This window comes from Oryctolagus cuniculus, chromosome 10 (assembly GCF_964237555.1).
Source record: "Oryctolagus cuniculus chromosome 10, mOryCun1.1, whole genome shotgun sequence".
Classification (NCBI taxonomy): domain Eukaryota; kingdom Metazoa; phylum Chordata; class Mammalia; order Lagomorpha; family Leporidae; genus Oryctolagus; species Oryctolagus cuniculus.
This window is the reverse complement of record NC_091441.1, coordinates 113,620,616-113,642,487: the sequence shown is the minus strand read 5'-3', so window position 1 is coordinate 113,642,487 and position 21,872 is coordinate 113,620,616. Positions and strand designations below refer to the sequence as shown.

At 44.6% G+C, this 21,872-nt stretch overlaps 1 protein-coding gene across 1 annotated transcript in view; it reads right to left on the bottom strand.

Moving 5' to 3' along the window:
- The window catches only part of LOC100337897 (uncharacterized protein C3orf20), a 77,124-nt gene that overhangs the window by 29,821 nt on the left and 25,431 nt on the right, over positions 1-21,872 (bottom strand). Inside the window, exons 7-12 of the mRNA XM_070051051.1 lie at positions 19,728-19,877; positions 19,130-19,250; positions 12,677-12,808; positions 6,370-6,493; positions 4,070-4,322; positions 655-958 (exon numbers count right to left, since the gene is read on the bottom strand). Coding sequence (XP_069907152.1) covers positions 655-958; positions 4,070-4,322; positions 6,370-6,493; positions 12,677-12,808; positions 19,130-19,250; positions 19,728-19,877 — 1,084 coding nt within the window. The remainder of the gene's footprint in view (positions 1-654; positions 959-4,069; positions 4,323-6,369; positions 6,494-12,676; positions 12,809-19,129; positions 19,251-19,727; positions 19,878-21,872) is intronic.

Sequence of the window (21,872 nt, the reverse complement as noted above, 5' to 3'; positions counted from 1 at the left end):
TCTTCTCCCTTGTCCACTTTCACACAAGCCACAGGCTCTTCCAGGGACACTCAATGCCTCCCAGAAACCCACACAAAACAGAATGACCTCCTTGACCCCAAGAGGCAGCAGCCGTAAATTCTCAGGGCTCACAGTACCCAGCATGGCCCTCTCATGGCCTTCACAAGGCCTTCAGAAGCAGGTGCTCTGCTGCGAGCTCTTCCGGGACAACGGTTTCTGACCCCATGGCAGATCACAGGGCCCGGCACAGGTCCAGCACACAGGGGTATTCACTGACATTCTTCAAATATTTACTGAGCGCTCATGACATGGCGGAAACCATAGTCTCTCCTATAAATATGCACACCAATAAACAACCACACTCTGGTATGTGTTCCCAATGAAAAGAACAGGTCCCTGGCTTTGTCTCAAGGCTCATAAGAGGTACCTGCATTAATGTGCTGACACTCATGCTGGGTAGCAGACTGAGTGGGAAATTGAGAAGAAAGTTAAAATATTGCAGACAGTGGGGAAAGTATGTGCAAAAGCCCTTGGGTGAAAAGAAACTGCAAGAGGTGGCCTCTTGGTCAGATGCTCAGCCAATTCTAGCACCACATGGGTCTTTGTCCAAGACATCTCCCTAACCCTTGTCCTTTTGGGTCTCCTGGGACCTACCTGGAGACAGGGTGAGGCACGGCCCCGCTGCTGGTGTCTGTACAGTGTGTCTAGAAGCCATTTGAGCTGTGCTGTGCTGCTGGGGTTCTGGTTTGAGAGGATCCCAATCACTAGTACTTGGCTGGGGTCTCGGGGCACAGACAGGAATCGCTCCAGCTCCAAGTCAGACACCAGGGGCACCTTTGCTATGCACTTGCAGCCAGCCCGGGCGTCTTCTTTGCGCAGGAGCTTCCGCAGCACCAGCGGGCAGTCCGAGGGCGAGGCCACCCACCTGGTGGAAGTGCGCACTTCCTTGGTCTTCCCTCTGCAAGGAGGAGCACATTGGGCAGGGGCTGTCAGTGGGCAGTGTGCAGGCCGCTGCCCTCAGAATTCCAGAGTGGTGAGGGCCCGCTGCCGAGGACGCGCCACAGGCAGAGTTTAGTCTGGTCTCCACTCCCAGCATGCAGCGCCTTCCTGAGTGCTCTGCTAATCTCTCTGGGCTTCAGGTGCAAGATGGGAATGACAAGTTACTCATTCATCTGTGCACTCAGTCAACACACTGTGGAGTCACCTTTCACTCCTTTCTTTCGCACTCACGTCCTATCCCATCGAGTCACAAGTTTCTCCTGTCCACATCGAAGACAGACGTAGGATCTGACCACTTTTCCTGCCCTCCACTCCCCTGATGTGGGCCCGCCTGCATCATTTCTGGAGGGCCTGCTGGTGGGTCTTGGTTTTTCCCCTGCCCTCTCTTCAGTCTGTTCTGCACACAGCTGACCAAAGGGTTCTGTTAAAACCTACCAATGTCACATTGCTACTCTCCTTGAAACTCTTCAGTGGTTTTCTGTCTTTTACAGAATCAAAGCCAAAATCCCTACCATGCCCTTCAAGACGTCACAGGATCTGGGACTCCTTTCTTGCATTCTTTACTGCTCTCATTCTCCAGCGTCCTCACATCTGCCCACTGCACTCCAGATATATAGTTCTCTGGGCATGCTCCAACCTCGAGGCCTTCGTTCTGCCTGTTCTTTCTGCCTTGTTGGCTCTTCCCTACAGAGCCACAAAAGTGACTATCTCATTTCCTCCAAGTCTTATTTCAAATATCACTGTCTTTAGGCCGGCGCCGTGGCTGACTTGGTAAATCCTCTGCCTGCGGCGCTGGTATCCCATATGGGCGCTGGGTTCTAGTCCCAGTTGCTCCTCATCCAGTCCATCTCTCTGCTGTGGCCTGGGAGGGCAGTGGACAAGGGCCCACGTGCTTGGGCCTCTGCACCCATATGGGAGACAGGGAGAAGCACTGGCTCCTGGCTTTGGATCTGCACAGCGCTGGCTGTGGCGGGCATTTGGGGAGTGAACCAATGGAAGGAAGACCTTTCTCTCTGCCTCTCTCTCTCACTGTCTATAACTCTACCTGTCAAAAAACCAAAAATCACTGTTGCAGTGAGACTTTGTGTTCACCCTAATGTGATCCTCCATCCCCAGTAGTCTTTCTCTTCCATGCTCTTCTCTGAAAGCACTGGTTGATATCTAATGTAGAACATATTTTACTTACTTATTATTATTGTTATGATTGTACTTTGTCCCACTAGACTTTGAGGAGTGTTTTGCTCAATGGAGTAAAATAGCAACACTTGGTAAATGGTAATCAATCAGCAGAGATTTAATAGACATTCAAGAGAATGTTTATTGGGCACCTACTCTGTCCAAACACCAAACTGGGTTGTTTCAAGTGTTGTACGGTTGTAGTTAGGTAGGAATAAGCAGCCATATAAAGCACTGCTATGATTTCATTTTTCTCATTACTACTGCCTTACATCATGTATACCATATTATAGCATCCACAGCCCTTGGAATGGGCATTGTCTGGGTCAGTTCTGTATATCCCAGTGGAATAAGCAGGGCATAAACTATTTTTGACATTTACAGATAATAAAACAGAAGGTTACTGCCAGAGGAGTGAGCTGCCTGAGTTCATACAGTAATTAATTGGCAAGGGCTAGGTTTAGGAATCCAGTTATGGTAGAGCAACAGCAACACAAGTAATTTACAACTCACAATTTTTCAGAGGCTGCTTACACTAGCAATACTTGCTGAACACACTTACTAAGAATATCTCTTGTTCATGAACCTGAACTTCCGGTGAGTGAGGAAGTTTGGCTCTACCAATGTACACCGGCCATCTAGTGTTAAAATATTTTAAGTGTCTACAACTTCAGAGAAAATTAGGAGATTGCTTGGAATTTCAGGAAGGCAGGTACAAATAAAGCCAGATTACAAAAGCTGGAACAAATTTATAATCCTCCAATGTGCAATGTCATATGATAGCAAGCCTCAGGAATGCTCAGGGAATCAAAATTTCACCTAAGGAACAAAATAAGGTATCAAAAACTGACCAGATAGCAATGAAATATGTAAATTCTCAGATGCAGAATTCAAAATAGCTCTTTTAAGGAAACTCATTGAGCTTCAGGAACACACAGAGAAATTATTTAATTCTCCAACAGAGAAACTTAATAGAGAGATGGAATTAATTAAAAAGAAACAGAACTCCTTGAGCTGAAAAGTAAACTAAGGGAAATTAAAAATGTAACAGATGACATTGAGAGAAGAATATATCAAACTTAGTGATTAGTGGGTTCTAATACAGACTATTTTAAAATACAATCATAGTAGAAAAAGAATGAAAAAAATTACAGAGACTTTGGAGTCACATTAAAAGAGCATATATCCATATTTCAGGATTCAAGAGGAAATTAAGAAGGTCAGAGAGGTAGAAAGTATATTCAAGGAGATAGTAACCAAAAACTTCCAAAAACTAGAGTGCGATAAACTATTCAGACAGGAATGTCAGAGGCCACCAGTCAGATCCAACTCAGCCAACACTTGCTATAATCAAGTCCTCTAAGTTTAAAGATAAAGAGGATTCATGAAGTTGTGAGTGAAAAGAAATGAAGAGAACAAAGGTGTGCAGTGTGAGGAGACTTTCACAGTACTGAAGGAAGAAAATCCGCGCCAACCCTGAGTACTGTACCCAGCAAAGCTATCCTTTAGATATGAGGAGAGAGAACAATATTGCTAAACAAACAAAAGCTGACAGAATTAATCACCACGAGATCTGTCTTATAAAATATGCTAAAGCTGTAGAACTGAAACACACCAAGAAATATTTTTGTTTTCCCATAAAAAAATGGGCAACTAGGCCAGATAAGACCTACAGCAAATCCCTGCTCTAACATGTTATTCTGATTTATTTTCTTCCAGCCATTTTAGATCATGATCTAAAATTACTTCATTCAGTCATGTGTTTACTTCCTCTTTCCCTGTCCCTAGAAAGTAAGCTCCTAAAGAGGCTCATCCCCTGTTTGCTTCACCTCTATATGTCTAACGCCTACCCACAGTCCCAGAACGCAAGGAGGAAATGAGGGCTGAAGCTGACCTGGCTGTGACCTTGGCTTTGCTCTGTGCTTTGATGATTTTCTTCTTAACAGATTTCACAGGAGCAGGCTCAGATGCCTCCTTCAAAGGCTCGTCCAAAGAGGATTCTCGCTGGGCGGACTGAGGTGGTGAAATAAGTTTTCCTCCATATAGACTTAGCTTGGGACTCCACTCAGGAAGAGATCCAGATTTCAGCCTGAATCGAGTAAATTCTACCTCTTTCATTACAGGAGGATAGTCTATGGTGAGCAGATCTGTTAACAGAAGACACTACTGTCACTTTCCCCATGGCCAGTCCTTCTCTGCACCTGCTCTTGGGCTGTAAATGGCAGAGCCCACATGCACTCATCCCCATCTCCAATTCGTCATTCTTGATTCTGCAGCCCTGGCCACCTCCCCTCCGTGTCTAGCACAGTGCTTCAACCCTGGTAGTTAGAAATCAGTCAACGCCGGCTGAATGTAAGAATATATGAATCTCATTTATACTCAGTCTCTAAATCCCAGCCTCAATCTCACTCCTCAGGCAGCACATGTTTCAATCAGTTTTTCCCCTCGATAGAACTCACCACAGTGGCAAGGCACATGAAGCATCCCTGCTCTGTGCTGTTCCCCTCCATGAGAATGCTATTCCCTGTCTCTAGGGTTATAGAAATCCCGTGTATTTGTTTTTTTTTTAAAGAATTATTTATTTATTTGAAAATAAGAGTTACACGGAGAGAAGAGAGGCAGAGGGAGAGAGAGAGAGAGAGAGGTCTTCTATCCGATGGTTCACTCCCCAACTGGCCACAATGGCCAGAGCTGTGCTGATCTGAAGCCAGGAGCCAGAAGCTTCCTCCAGGTCTCCTACATGGGTGCAGGGTCCCAAGCACTTGGGCCATCCTCTACTGCCTTCCCAGCCCACAGCAGAGAGCTGGATTGAACATGGAGCAGCCAGGTCTCAAACTGGCATCAATACAGGATGCTGGCGCTTCAGGCCAGGGCATTAACCCACTGAGCCACAGCGTTGGCCCCCCACGTATTTGTTAATATGCTTGTCTTACTTTTCTTACTACACTAGAAAACTTCTGAGGTTAGGGACATCTCATTTCTTCATTCACTTACCAAACATTTCTTGAATACTGGTGCTGGGCATACAGAAATGAAACAGGACAAAGTTCCCAGTCTCTGGGAACTCCTAGTAGGGGGGCACAGTGAGAGGCAATGCAATGCTAGGTAATAAGATTAGTAACATATGAAGTGCTGTGCGAGCCCAGGGGAAGGTGTGACCCATTCTGCAAGGGTAGTCAAGAGGAAGAGGGAAACTGAATTGAATGTCTAAGGAACAAGAGGCAACTCCCTGGAGAGAACACAGGGAAGCATAGCTCCTTTATGGCCAGCCAGAGAGTGACACAGAGAGGGGTCAATGTCCCCATGTTCCTATGCCTGTCAATGAGGGGGGAAGCCTAGATGTAATGGGGCCCTAGGCTAGCCACACTGGGCCTCGGGAAACTTTGGGGGCCTAAAAGGGACAAGTGGGTGGGGTGACTGCTTTTTTTCTACCCAATTGACATCTTTCACTCAGGAAAGAACAGGGCCTACAACTGAATGACAGATACAGGAGATAGAGGCAAAAGGTGGGATAGATGTGAAGGTGGGGAATATGAGGGCTATAAAAAGACAATGAGAGATGCAGGAAAATAAGTCAGCCACATGGAGACATTAAAGGCACACAGGGAGGAGCATGATGTTGTGGTGCAGTAGCTTAAGCTACTGCCTGACACCAGCATCCCATATGAGTGCCTGTTTGAACTCCTGGCTGCTCCGCTTCTAATCCAACTCCCTGCTAATGCGCCTGGGGAGGCAGTGGAAGATGGCCCAAGAGCTCAAGCCACTGCTGCCCATGCAGGAAACCTGGGGTTCCTGGCTCTTTACTTCAGTCTGCCCCAGCCCTAGCCATTGCTGCCACTTGGGGAACTGAACCAACAGATAGAAGATCTCTCTCTCTCTCTCTCTCTCTCTCTCTCTAACTGCCTTTCAAACAAACAAACAAATAAATAAATCTGGAAAAAAACACACAGGGAAAGTTCAGAAACCAGTTGGTAAATTTCACCACTTAGATGAGTGACCTCAGGCCAATCCCTTCAGAAAGTTGAGCCCAACATCCCCACCATTTTGAAATGGGGAAATATCCCTGCCAGGCCTGCCTCTCTGGAGGCTCAGAACTCCAGAAGCAACAGGTGGTAAAGAGCTATCCGTTGAGAAGAGTGACCCAGGATGTAAGAAGCCACTGAGTAGCCTTTATCTGCCCTTCTGTCCCCTTACCTGCTGCCAGCAAGATGGAATTCATGAGCAGAGTCAATGTCTTCTGAAACCACTTCTTGAGCTCAGCCAGGGCTCGGCTCATCTTAGATATCTTGTCCTCCATGACACTGATTCTGCGGGATGGCTGGAGAGAGGCAAAGGAGATGGGGGAAGTCATCACCAGTCCTTCAAGGAGCCATCTGTCTAGCCCAGTGATAACCAGGACTTGCTCTGGTTGGAGGGATGTGCTGTTCACTCCACCTGGAGCACACCTTTCTTTCCCTCAGTCCAGGGAATTCCTGCACACCAGCCGAGACCTGACTCAGGTGTCCCCTCCTTGGAGGGTTTCCTGGATGCTATTGGGCAGAACTGTCCTTTGTTTTGGACTCCCAATATGCTCTATGCAGCTACAAAAGAGACCGTAGCACTCTGCAACGTAATCAGTTCTGTGAGAGCCTGTGTCCTCTGCAGACTGCAAGCTCCTGGAGGGCAGCAACCAGGGCTTGGTCTCCATCGTGCTCATCATGTAGAAGGTACACAATAAACGCTGCTGCCTTCATGAGGAACTGGGTGGATAAGGGCCTCTCCAGAGCTTTCGCTGCCCTCCAGTTTCCCTCTGGAGTGGATGTAGCAGTGCATCCCCCAGAATCCCCTTCTGCTTTTCAAAGTATTGGTTGCTGACAACTGCTAGCTGAAAAATTGCCCTTGGCCAAGGTTTCAGAGCTGGACTGGTCACTGTGAGACATAAAGGCCCAGACCTCAATTTGGGATTGTTTTGGAAGGGCATCTTGCTGTGGGGATCCTTTTGACAACCCCCTGAGGCCTTGCTATGTTTGCCCTGCAGTTCAACTTCTCCCTCTGCTCAAATTCTCAAAGAGGCTCTACCCAGGAGTACGCCACACAATTCCTGTGCACCTACTTTACTCCCAAGACTATTTCCCAGGGAACCTGACCTAAGGCCTGCTCTGACGAGCTGGGATATCTCATTGGCAATACAAACGCAGATCAGGTCTAACTTGTTCTCCAGGGAGCCTCCCCTGATTTCCTCAGCCATCAACAATTGCATTCTCTGCTCAATTTCCACATCAGCCCATCCCTGTCCTGTCTGCCCTGAATCCCAGTCACTGCTTACTTCTTTTACCCCTAAATTCGTTCAGCTCCTGAGGGCAGGATCTATGCTTTCTATAGCTCCTATTTAACCCAGAGATATATGGAAAAAAATATTCTGTGGAATTTAAGCCTCAGGTGGATAGAGTAGAGTGGGCAGTGAACAGATTTCCTGGAGAACAATAATATTTGCCCATAATGCTTCCTTCCTGCTGGCAGGCACCCTGAGGATGCCCCAATCATCCTTTCATTTGTTGGGCCCAGGCACCACTTCTAGGCCAATATTATTTATTTATTTACTTATAATTTATACTCAATGTACTTTCTTTTTTTTTTATCTTTTATTTAATGAATATAAATTTCCAAAGTACGACTCATGTGTTACAATGGCTTCCCCCCCCATACCGTCCCTCCCACCCACAACCCTCCCCTTTCCCACTCCCTCTCCCCTTCCATTCACATCAAGATTCATTTTCGATTATCTTAATATACAGAAGATCAGCTTAGTATACCTTAAGTAAGTATTTCAACAGTTTGCTCCCACACAGAAACATAAAGTGAAAAATAATAGATGATTTTTTTTAAATGATGATGAAATCAGATCAGACCTATTGTCATGTTTAATCCCAGTGAGAGTCAAGTTGGGAATTGATAATTTCTTTCTTTTTTTTTTTTTTTTTTACAGAAGATCAGTTTAGTGTACATTAAGTAAAGATTTCAGTCGTTTGCACCCCCATAGAAACACAAACCGGTAAAGTCAACAACAGGAGTCACTGTGCACTTACTCCTCATGTAGGATCTCTGTCCTTAACGTGCTGTACACTGAGGCTTAATGCTATAACGAGTACTCAAACAGTATATTTCAATGTACTTTCAAAAAAGGATTTGAGGTACCATTCTGGGCCACTAAAGTACTTATATATTGGGGCACTGCCTCCCTTCCCAAATGCTGCCTTGATGGGAATAGTGAGTGAGCAGTCAGTCAGTAAAAGCTGAGCCTGCCATTGTGTCTGTCACTCTGATGGGTGGCTCCTGCCAGGGTTATGGGTATTTGGGGCAACATGTACCAGGCTTTCCAGTAACAGAAGACTTTGAGGGAGGAGACCACCATACTCTGATGTTACTGATGAGTGATAACCAGCCTCACACACACACACACACACACACACACACTGTAATTCAGTCAACCATTCAAGCCCCAGGATAGGAGACTGTTAAACTGGGCGTACCTTTACAAGTGAATATCCAAGTGAGGAAACTGAGGCCAAGGTAGGGAAGGGTCTGGTCTGGTCCAAGGTTCTATGGCCTCATCCTAGCCTAGACTCTGTGCCAGTTCCAACATGCAGTAGATTTTTATTGAAGTTTTGTTGTGGTCTCAGGACCCAAGAATCTGAGATGAGCCAACTGCCTGAGCCTCAGGATTTCATGCAACAATATCCTGAGATATTGAAGCAGCCAATTAAAGTCAACATTTGGAAATACTGTTACCTGCAAGAATCACGATGTTTACTTATGTCTCTGTCTATCTAGCTGGAACTTGTAATTCAGTAGACATATCCCTGCCTTCCCCAACAAAGAGGTTAAGCTGGAATGCCTTTTGGAGCTGTTCAATGTATTGCCTTGTTCATGCTATGTTGAACATTCCCAAGACAGTGATGCTACATGAGTTACTGCATCATTTTCAATAACATTTCATCTTTCTACTGCACTGTCAAACCTTGCCTTTTGTAAGCATTCCTCTTCACCAGCTGGTCCAGTAGAAACAGTGTAAGCTATATAGGAAATTTTAAAGTTCTAGGAGCACATTCAAACTGTGTGTTTTAAGGGGCTGGCATTGTGGTGCAGAGAGATAAGTCATTGCCTACTAGGCTGGCATCCTAAATGAGCACTGGTTCAAGTCCTGGCTGCTCTACTTCTGATCCAGCTCCTTGTTAATGCACCTGGGAAAGCAGTGGAAGATGGCTAAAATACTTAGGTCCCTGTCATCCATGTGGGAGACCCAGATGGAGTTCCAGGCTCCTGACTTTGTCTTGGTCTCTTTCTCTCTCTGTAACTCTATCTTTCAAATATATTAATAAATCTTTAAAGCAAATATGGTTTTTTTTTGACAGGCAGAGTGGACAGTGAGAGAGAGAGACAGAGAGAAAGGTCTTCCTTTGCCGTTGTTTCACCCTCCAATGGCCACCGCGGCCGGTGCGCTGCTGCTGGCGCACCACGCTGATCCGAAGGCAGGAGCCAGGTGCTTCTCCTGGTCTCCCATGCGGGTGCAGGGCCCAGGCACTTGGGCCATCCTCCACTGCACTCCCTGGCCACAGCAGAGAGCTGGCCTGGAAGAGGGGCAACCAGGACAGAATCCGGCGCCCCGACCGGGACTAGAACCCAGTGTGCCGGCGCCACAAGGCGGAGGATTAGCCTAGTGAGCTGCGGTGCCAGCCAAGAGGCAAATTAATTCTAATAATATATTTATTTAACCCAGTATATTAAAATATCATCATTTCAACATGAAATCAAAATAAGGCCATTATTCAGGAGAAATTTTACATTCTTTTTATAGCCTCTCTCAATTCAGATCTGTCACATTCTATGGGCTCAACAGTCATGTGTGAATTGTGGCTACCATATTGCACACCACAAGTCTAGAATTCTAATTCTAACTTGCTAAGATTGAGCTAAAGTAGCAAAAACTCATCGTTAAACTACTGTGGTGCTTATCTAGGTCCAGGGGGCATGTACAGTAATTTCTCTCAGCTGGGGTCTCTCACAGGGGTCTTTGCTTGCTTATAGTCCAAACTTCAGACAACCAGACAAGAGGCTGCCAGGACAAATAAAGCATGAATGCAATTTCAAGAGAATGAATAGGTTTTTTTTTTTTTTTTTTTTTTACAGAAGATCAGTTTAGTATACATTAAGTAAAGATTTCAATCGTTTGCACCCCCATAGAAACACAAAGTGAAATATACTGTTTGAGTACTCGTTATAGCATTAAGCCTCAGTGTACAACACATTAAGGACAGAGATCCTACATGAGGAGTAAGTGCACAGTGACTCCTGTTGTTGACTTTACAAATTGACACTCCTGTTTATGGCGTCAGTAATCTCCCTATGCACCAGTCATGAGTTTCCAAGGCTATGGAAGCCCCTTGAGTTCTCCGACTCTTATCTTGTTTAGACAAGGTCATAGTCAAAGTGGAGGTTCTCTCCTCCCTTCAGAGAAAGGCACCTCCCTCTTTGAAGACCTGTTCTTTCCACTGGGATCTCACTCACAGAGATCTTTTTGCCAGAGTGTCTTGGCTTTCCATGCCTGAAATACTCTCATGGGCTTTTCAGCCAGATCCGAGTGCCTTTAGGGCTGATTCTGAGGCCAGAGTGCTATTTAGGACATCCGCCAGAGAATGAATAGGTTTTTATCTATTGCCTTTGACAAAATTGATAAGAAAATGTTTTCAAGAAACAGACACATGATCTCATATGTAGTGTGTACTTAATCACTTAACCATGACTTTTAAAGTAAGAATGTGGGACCAAATGACAGATGGACATGTCCATAAGCAAGACCATTCTTCCCAGCCCAGATGGACTCAAAATCTGTGGTCATATTGCTCTCGGAAGTAACCAGTGCCAGCTGAATTCACAGGCATCTGAGTTTCCTGGGTGCTCCTATGAGACCCCTCAATGAACATTCTGATTTCATATCCCAGCAACTCTCAGGTGTCCCTCTGGCTATGACACCATTCTAATCAAGTTGGATGTTAACAGGTGTTCATGTATTTGCCCCTTTCATTGGACTGAAAGTGTTGCAGAGACTGAAGGGAGACTTCATTTCTACATCCCAAATAAGCAACTTGGCACATTACAAGTGCTGACAAATTTTTATGAAATCAGGCAATCAACGAATGAAGGTGAAACACTGCTGGGATGAAAACATAATGAGTAAAACAGGTGCAATGGTTTCTTCAAGGGAAATCCAGGGCTGGATATGCTTTATGGGGTATGCTTCCTCCAGGAGTCTGAGTTTGTGGTCTACAACAGGCAAATATAATAGGATATCATGCTCAGGATGAAGAGATAATTTATCACTCAAACTAGGATATTTTTGAGAGGGAATGGGGGTGTTATTTTTCTGGCCTCCAGGCAGACAGATGTAAACTAGGAATGACTCTGGGCAATATGAGATGTGATCTGCCCCACCTCCACCTGTACTCCTCAGAGCCTTTCCTTAGTGAGCCTGTCCAAATAAAGTGCTCCACAGAGAATGCAAGTGGTCTCCTTCATCCAACTGAGCCCTTTGTCACCCCAGTCTTGTGTTGCATATCAAGGGATCTCTATTGCACTCCTCGGGATTTAGGGACTATGTCCTCTTCCTGCAAACACTACACTGTTTTACAGAAGTAACTTGAACATCCTTGGATTTTTGGTACCCATAGAGGACAAATGTACTTAATGTGAAGCAGTCATTGTGCTGGGTCCTGTGAAAATAGACATTAGTAAAAATCAAATTAGGTGGAGAATATTGAGTTGTAAATAAAAGATCACTAAAATGGAGATTGTCACAGGATGGCTAAGCAGAGAAACAAATGTGACTTGAAAGGGGGTAGGGACAGAGGTGATGCTGTGCCTACATACTGGTTGTTATTCTGTTCCACACCATGTCTCCTTCCAAGAATAGCATCAGGATTTTTCTTTAGGGAAATACTTCTGCCTCACCCTTGGTCAAGTGGTTCCCTTCTGGCTGATCTCACACCTAGGCACACAGGATGGACATGAGATTCAAGTTGGACACAGGGAATGTTTCAGTTGTGGGCAACCAATATAGTCAATGAGTGCTGACAACGACACTTCTACTGGACTGTTTAGGAAGAGAGGCCCTCTGTTGCCCAGGGACACTAAAGTTTGTAGAATGACAGAATCATTCGAGAGTCTGTATCCAGTCAAGTTTGAAGCCCCTTATGACATATTTCTAGATTTACTGAGACTCTGCAGTCTCTTTTAATGGTTAAGCCAGTCCTCATTGGATTCTATCACTTGCAACTCAAAGACTTGAACTCATAAAAGAAGTTTCACAGAGGAGGTAGCACTAAGGATAGGCAGTGAATGACGGCAGAGAGAGAGGCCTTGAATGGGAGGCTGCTGGGGGTAGGCACACCTCCCACCCTGAGATGTAAAGGGCAGCCCATGTTGACCTACCATGGGGCTGAGCCGGTGCCTGATCAGTGTTGCTTACCCGTTTGCTGTGCAGCGGCCTGTGTGGACAGTTTTTGGATGATACAGTGAGCGTTACTGTCTCATTCAGGGAGGTGAAGGTGACGGTAATGCAGTCCTTCCCCAGGACTGTTAGCTTCAATTGCTCATTCACCTGCAGATGAAGAAATCAGTACAATAAGATTCCTGCGTCCCTTGTCCCTCCCACTCCTTCCTGACCCACCCCAAAACACAAAACACCTCTGGGCTTGGGCTGAAGATTTATATACTATTTCCTGTTGATAGTAACAGATGTATCCGTACCTCTGTTCCTTCCCTCTCTAACCCAAGCATGGAACCAATTGGGAAAGAGACACAGGTGTCAGGCAGGGGAATCAGCTTCCGTTCTGGTAAAGCTGGACTGCAGACGCATCTTGGATCAGAAGCTAGCCCTCTTCCCTGAACTGGACAGATGAACATACTCAGGCAGCAGGCCTGACTAGGAGCACAGTCCAGCAGGTGGGAAGGTGAACACATGGTGGGCAGCACCAACAAGCATCTCCCTTGCAGGTAGGTGGGCAGATGACAAGAACCCAGAAGGGGCTGAGCCACACATCTCAGTCCCTTCTCCCAAAGTCACTAAATGAATCACTACTCTTCATGAGGAGGAGCCAAAGCCAGATGGAAAAGGGGGCAGGAACTACTTTTTCACCACTTCCAGTAGGATGGGATTTCCTCTTCAGCAACCCCAGACAGGAACCAAGGGAGGGTCAATTGCCCATAAGACAATTCACTCCTTACTGAAAACTCTGCGACCTAGGGGTGAGTCCTTGTTTTGCCTCCTGTTAGCAAGTCATTTAGCTTCTCTGAATCTCAAATTCCTCAACATCAAATAGTTGAAAGGCTATTTTCAGGGTCAGATGAGCTAAAAATGATGGAAGCAGCTCGGAGGCCTGAAAGGCCCTTGCCCACCATGAGCACATACTGTCAGGAGGCAGCAGAGCAGGTCGTGGTTTTCATGCACACAGTGTTATTTCTGCACAGCCGCCCCACCCAAGGGCCTTGGTGTGCAGTGCTCACTGCTGTGCTTCTCCTGGTCTTTGGTAGCCCTGACCTGCAATATCCCCTTGCCTACACACACCCCAGGGCTCCTCTGGACCAGGACAAAACGCTTGCCCATTTTCTCCTTCCATTTCCTTCTGCTGCTCTAGTGGTTGGCCCAAAAGCCTACACTCAATTTCCTTAGTACTGAGTCTCTTCCTCATCCTCTGCCATCTAGATGCTAGTCCCTTACAGCACCCTGAAAACACTAAACCTTGAAGAAACTTTGGACATCTTCAGACCTGTTGCTCATTCTCACTTAAGAGAAATCTATTCTCTCCTGCTTTCCTTCAGAGAGATGTAGTCCACAGCCATGGTTCCATAGAGCTGAAGATCTGTAGTCTGACAGGTTCGGCGTTGTCAGTGAGGCAACTGTAGGGAAACTGGCTAGTTTCTCTGAGCCTGGGGATAGTAACAAAATATTTCTCTATAGGCAGTGGGCAGATTTCTTGGGATAAAACACCTGTGTGGTTTAGCATGGTGCAGCTGTTGTTTACTATCTCTGCTCCGTGGCTAGTTTTTCTTCCTTTCCCCCCAGTGCCCTGAATACTGATGCTCTACTAACTCAGCCATGGTCAGTCTTATCAAGAGTTCGTTATTTAGCCCTCATATCTTGTCCATCATCCCCAATCTCTCACCCTAGATTAGGATTAATGTCGTCATAGTGCAGAACAGCATGCCACTGAGCCAAATCAGCATATCTAAAAACATTCATTCCTGATCTTCTCAGAAACTTGTTTCTACCCAGCTATATGCTCCATCATGGAATCATATATAATTCTCACCTCTCCCCATCTATCCCTGTAGCAAATGCTGAACCCCATTAAATTCTTTCATTGAAATGGCTCTGTAAACACACTGACATCATTTAAAAATATATTTACTTATGGGAAAGGCAGAGCATCAGAGAGAAAGAGAAAGATCTTCCATCTGCTGTCAGACCCTAAATGTTTGCAACAGGTAGGGCTGGGCCAAACCAAAGCCATGAGCCAGGAATTCCATCCAGATCTTCCCTGTGGATAGCAGGGACTTAGCACCTGAGCTATCATCTGTTGCTCCCCAGGCACATTAGCAGGAAGCTGGATCGGGAAGCAGAGGTAGAGGTAGGGCTGGATCCTAGGCCATTTGATATGGGATGTGGGTGTCCCAGGCAGTGACTTAACTTGCTGTGCTACAATGCCCACCACAGTGCCACCATTTTTAGGTAGTCAGGTCTGCCTAGATGTTCCTCAATTAGTCTCCTTACAAGCCCATCCACTGGTCTCTCCCTCTTCAATCAACGGTCCACACTAATATTGGACCAAGTATTCTAGCCCTCAGCTTGAAAACTGACTAGCCAGTTCTATTTCTAGTATAGCTGATTCAGCTCCTAACAGGATAATTATCAGTTTCAAAATATACATAAAACAATTAATCAGAGTCTTTATAGAATAAACAAAATCAAGAAGAGTTTAAAGAGAAGCCAAAAAGTAAAAGAAAGGAACAACCTAGGATGAGTTTTTCTTTCTAGGTTTAGCCTAAAGTCAGGCCACAATCCTTGCCTAATATCTACCATATTTCTGGCCTGAAGGACTCAGGGGACAGAGCTTTGGACAACTCCAGTCACTGGAAAGTGTAGAGAGAATTCCAGAAGACACAGATACAGAGAAGAGCCCAGAATTCTATGTATAAACTCTATATCACTGGTATATCTCTGAACAGTGCAGGGGCAAGGCAAACTCAAGATAGTTTACAGCTACGGAAACAAACAAACAAAAAAAAGAACTCAGATTTGAGCTTTGTTTACTGTAGGTGAGAACAAATAATCAAGTCCATTATCCGCCAAAATAAACAAAAACACCCCAAAACCCAGAAACACCAATACCCTTGAGAGAAACATTTAAGAATTTATAGACTCTTTAATGTAACATTCACAATGTCATGCTTCATTTAAAAATTTACTTGTCATGTGAAAAATCAGTGAAGTGTGAGCCATTCTCAAGACAACAGAAAATTGGCCAGTGCTGTGGCTCACTAGGTTAACCCTCTGCCTGCAGCTGCAGCACCCCGGGTTCTAGTCCTGGTTGGGGCGCCGGATTCTGTCCCGGTTGCGCCTCTTCCAGTCCAGCTCTCTGCTGTGGTCCAGGAAGGCAGTGGAGGATGGCCCAAGAACTTGGGCCCTGTACCCGCATGGAGACCAGAAGGAAGCACCTAGCTCCTGGCTTCGGATTGGCGCAGTACTGGCCGTAGCAGCCATTTAGGGGGTGAACCAACGGAAGGAAGACCTTTCTCTCTGTTTATCTCTCTCACTGTCTAACTCTGCCTGTCGGAAAAAAAAAAAAAAAAAAAAGACAACAAAAAATCAACAGAGGTCAGCGCTGTCTGATATGACTCAAATAATGAATATTCAGGCAGATAATTTAACTATGATCAATTAGGTAAAGTAAAATATATCTGTAACCAATTATAAAATAGAGAATATCAGGAGAGAAAAAGAAAATATAAAAACTAAATGGAAATTACAGAAATGAAAATATATAATACCTGAAATTTTTAAATTTCACAGGATTAACAAAATAGCATAATGGAAATGAGAGAATACAGCCAGTGAATTTGGAGATAGATGAAGAGAAATTATCTATCCTGAAAAATCAGGAAAAAAATGGAACATAAACAAAAAATAACAGAAATCCAAGGATCTTTGAGAGAATGTCAAAAGGACTAAAGACATACAAGTGTAGCTTAAGAAAAAAAAAAAGGAAAGATTTGGACATAGACTTTTTCTAAGGAAAATTTAGAAGATTTTTCAAATTTGGTAAAATGAATTTATATTTTCAAGTAGCTCAGCAAACACCACACATAGTCAAACTTAGAAGAAGAAAACAAAACCTTAAAAGCAGCTAGAGAAAATTAACAGCGATTTGAATAGCTAGAGAATTCTCATGATAAACTACAGAAGACAGACCCAACATAATATCTTTAAAATGCTCAAAGAAAAAAAGTCAACACAGAGACCTGTGCTGTAGTACAGTGAGTTAAGCTGCTGCTAGTGATACCAGCATCCCATATGGGAGTACCGGTTCAAGGAACAGCTGTTCTACTTCCTATCCATCTCCCTGATAATGCACCTGGGAAAATAACAGAAGGTGGCCCTAGTGCCTGGCCTGGCTTCAGCCCTACCCAGTCCCAGTAGTTGCTGTCATTTGGGGAGTGAATCTCTCTCTCCCTCTCTCTCTCTCTCTCTCTCTCTCTCTCTCTCTCTCTGTGTGTGTGTGTGTGTGTGTGTGTTGTGTGTCTCATTCTGTTTATCAGATACAAATAAATAAAGAGATCTAAAAAAAAAGTTGACCCAGAATTCTATGTCTAGCAGAAGATATTCTTTACCAAACAGACTTTTCACATGAAGGAAAACACAATTTTCTCTTCATGACAGGGCCAATGAACAAAAGACTAATCCAAATTGTGGGTACCATGACAAGAAAGAAATGGGAGTGGGCTGAGGTACCATGAAAGAGGGGACGTCTGAGCAGATATTTAAGGAAGAAAAGTGTGTTGGCAGAGAGGAGGATGCACATTCTATGACAAGTGGGTAGGAATGGTAAGACATGTTCAAGCAATTGAATATTTCTGAGCAGAGGTATTATATAAAGGAGTCAGGATTTAAGGATGATAATCCTAGGGGCTGGTGCTGTGGCATAGTGGGTAGGGCCGCCGCCTGCAGCACCCATATGGGTGCTGGTTCTAGTCTCAGCTGCTCCACTTCCGATTCAGTCCTCTGCTATGGCCTGGGAAAGCACCAGAAGATGGCCCAAGTCCTTGGGGACCCTGCACCCGTTGGGGTGACCTGGCTTTGGATGGGTGCAGCTCTGGCTGTTGAAGCCATTTGGGGAGTGAGCCAGTGGATGGAAGACCTCTCTCTCTCTCTCCTTGCTACCTCTCTGTGACTATGTCTTTCAAATAATCTAAATAAATCTTAAAAAAAAAAGAAAGATGAGAATCCAGTGGACCATGAAGATGAACTGAATGGGAATGAGAGAAGACATGAGGATTAGGGTGCTGGCGGCCCCCCATGCATTCCAGGAATGTTGTGTCTCCATCTCTTATCTTGGGGCATTAATCTCAGGCCAGCACAAGTGGATTCTACGTTCTATGGTATGTCTCTGAACCCTGTCCTTAAGAGTTTTTGTCTCTCTCATACCTCTTCTCCTTGCCTACCTTTGGTCTTAGTACTCTCTTAGACTTTTGAGTTTCTTAAGGATTTTTTTTTTTATCTTTCTATCCTGATAGGTGATTCTCAAGAGAGGACAATTTGGCCCCCCAGAGGCTACAACTGGTGATGTCTGGAGATATCAACTGCCAAAACTGAGAGATGGAATACTACTGGCTTCTGGTGGGATGTTACTAAACATCCTATTATGTGCAATTATAACAAAGAAATTTCTACCTGAAAATGTCAGCAGTGTCAATAAGAGGCTTTCATTAGAGTGACAAGAATACGTAGTAACTTCACAAATCAGTTAAATCTATTGTTATTGAAATATTTAGAAATTAGTGGTATTATTTAATAAATTTTAATGAGTGACTATCAAAACAACCAGTAAACAAAAAAAGGGTTTGTGTCTTTTTTTTTTTTTTAGAATTTATTTATTTATTTGAAAGGTAGAGTTACAGAGAGAAGGAGAGACAGAGAGATAGAAATCTTCTATCTGCTGGTTTACTCTCCAAATGGCTGCAAGAGCTGAAACTGGGTCAGGCCAAAGCCAGGAGCCAGGAGCCTCTTCCAGGTCTCCTATGTGGGTGCAGGAGCCCAAGGACTTGGGCCATCCTCTGCTGTTTTCTCAGGCCATTAGCAGAGAGCTGGATGGGAAGTGGAGCAACTGGGACTTACCGGCATTGCAGGCAGTGGCTTAATGCTGCTTTGCCAAAATGCTGGCCTGGGGTTTGTGTCTACTAGCAATTTGCTTCCCAGATATTTTGATTTCATAGATAGGAAAGGTATAAAACAAGAACTGGTGAGATCAACACAGAATTTATGACTTTTATTTTTGCCATGTATAGGCATTAGAAGTAAAACTATTAACCATGATAACCATGACTTCATAAAATAAAGGATTTTTAATAGAAAAATGTAAAAATATTCATAATAAAAATTAAATAAGAAAGATATTGCCATGAAAGTTCAGTATAGCAGCCAACACTTGGTGTAGACTGATAAAAAATTCACTTCCGCTAATCCTGAACCACCATCCATAGACCTTGGAATAAGATGAAGAAGGCTACAAGCTCCTTCAGGGTGAACTCCTGTCCTACAGGTAGCACCTTGGTTCTTAATCCTGGGCAGCTGATGGAAGGCTGTCAAGGCTGTCCCTGAGATCGGAGAACTTGCTACCACCTCTCCTATGCTACCCACATCTACCTTGTATTGAAGGGAGAACAAAGTCTCTGTCTTAGAAGACCAGCTCCACTTGTGGACTATGTAGCCCTTGTGGTCAGTGGTGGTCCCACCTTCTTCATCCAAGACCAAGACATATGGGCATCTAGGAGAGACACAGAAATGAGTAGCTGACATCAGACCCCAGAAGGAAGCCCTTATCACTTACAGGCTATAGGCAGGCAGGGCTAACAGGCTGTCCCAGGCTAGAGAAATGATGGGGTCCTGAATGCAGCCTCACTTTCCCTGACAAATATGGTCCGTAGCCCTTTAACACCTGTTGATTCTACCACAGGAGTCTATGGGGAAGATGATGGAGGCTTAGACCAAAATAAAAGAAAGAAGTAGAGCAAAACTTCAGGAGTTGCCCTTCTAATTAGCTGACAAGGATCCAGCAAGGGAGGGCCAGCATTCAAAGTATGCATGTTGCCACAGGCTGCCTCAGCCCTGCTTCATTGCATTTCTAGACGTTTGGACTTTGCCTGGCTCTTTCTATAATCAGGGACTCCTAGCTACCACTTCAGCTTACACCATGACCCACAGAGACACTTGTGTGGGGCCAGAGATTCCCCCACTCACTTACCGGGTCTTTGCATTGTAGTGAACATAGCCCTGGCTGTCTGCAATGAACAGGGCCAGGAAGGAATGAGGTACGTCATTATAGAGGTAGGTGATGGTTCTCTCTCTGCAGCATGTGGGGATCTGACACACAGCGATGTTTCCAGAGGGATAACTGGTAGACATGGTCAAGTAGAGCTAACAGGAAACTTCCCAGGCTCTGCTCTCATAAGCTTCAGGGAAGCACAGCTACAAGTCACTGTGTTAGCTTTTATGTGAATCATTCCCCATCTTGAAAGACCCTCCCTACACAAGTATAAGTAACAAATGATTATGGAACCCAGCCATGTCATGGTGCTTCTCTGTATCCTCTTTGTATTCTTCACAAACACTTTCTGCTTGGTGGTTTTACCTTCAGATGAGTGATTTCCCTGGGTCTGATGGCTTTCCTGGAACATGAAACTTTCAGCGATAAAACCAAAAAAGTTCCAGGAAAATCAGCATAGTTCTTCATCTTACAGATGAGGATTCCATGATGTACAAAACAATCTGCCTTATGTCACATCACAAGGAAGTAAGAGTCAGGATCCAAACTCTGGGGCCAGTGATATTTTTTAACCATTTGGTGTTTTTTGAGAGGCAGAGAGGAGTGGATTGAATGGGAAGGAGAAAGATAAACAAAGAGGAAGCTCCTATCCACTGGTTTACCCTCCAAATGCCTATAACTGAGGCTGGGCTGATAATCAAAACAGGACACAGGAACACAATGCAGGTCTCCCATGTGCATTTCAGAATCCAATTACATAAGCCATCACCACTACCTCACAGGGTCTGCAAGCTGGAGTCAAGAGCTGGAGCTGGGAATCAAATCCAGGCACTCTGATGTAGGCCTTAATCTCTAGGCTAAACACCTAAACACCTACTTTCCCAGTGATATTTCAAGAGCTCTCAAGCCACTTCCTCTTTTGACCAACCTAGGAGAGCAAATAATGTCCCCTTGCTTCTTAGTGAAGAGGCCACACGAAGCATTTTTTTAATTTATTTTTTATTTACTTATTTGACAGGTAGAGTTACAGACAGTGAGAGAGAGAGACAGAGAGAAAGGTCTTCCTTCCGTTGGTTCGCTCCCCAAATGGCCGCAAAGGCCGGAACTGCACTAATCCAAAGCCAGGAGCCAGGTGCTTCCTCCTGGTCTCCATGCGGGTGCAGGGGCCCAAGCACTTGGGCCATCCTCCACTGCCTTCCTGGGCCACAGCAGAGAGCTGGACTGGAAGAGGGGCAACCGGGATTAGAACCCGGCACCCATATGAGATGCCAGCACCACAGGCGGAGGATTAACCAAGTGAGTCACGGCGCTGGTCCCTCCAAGAAGTATTGATCCTTACTAAAGAGGGCATGGTATTGGTAGCTATCATTTATTTCAGAAGTAGTAACTCAGACAGAAGAATTTCAGTGGCTGACACTTGGTTCTGCTCTCTTAAACCACTCTGACCAGCTGAAAAAAAAAAGAGGTTAACTGACAGAAACTATGATAAGTAACCTAACAGAAATTCTGGAGCTGAACAGTTCAATAACTGACATGAAAAATTCATTAGATAGGCTCAGCAGCAAATTAGAGCAACAGAAGAAAAATTCAATACACGTGAAAGAAGATCAGTGGAAGTTATCCAGTCTATGGAACAGAAAGAAAAGAAATGAATAGGGCCTCGGGTACCTGTGGGAGACTCACTTTAGATCCAAAGATAAAGGAGGCTGAAAATGAAATGTCAGGAAAAGATATTCTCTGCAAATAGTGACCAAAAGTGAACAGAGTGGATATAGTAATATCAAACAAATAAACTTCACGTCAAAATGTTTTTACAAATGACAAAGAAGAACATGAGATATATAGAAAAAGGTCAATATCTCAAGGATATATAATAATTATATGTATAATAATTATATAAATATACCTAAAAACAGAGCTTCAAGATTACACAGCAAAAAATGACAAAATTAGAGGGAGAAAAGTCTACAATAATAATTGGGACTTCATTTTTTTTAAAGATTTATTTGAAAGGCAGAGATACACAGAGAGAGAGAGAGAGAGAGAGAGAGAATCTTTCATCTGCTGGTTCATTCCCCCAATGGCCACAATGGCTGGAGCTGGACTGATCAGAAGCCAAGAGCC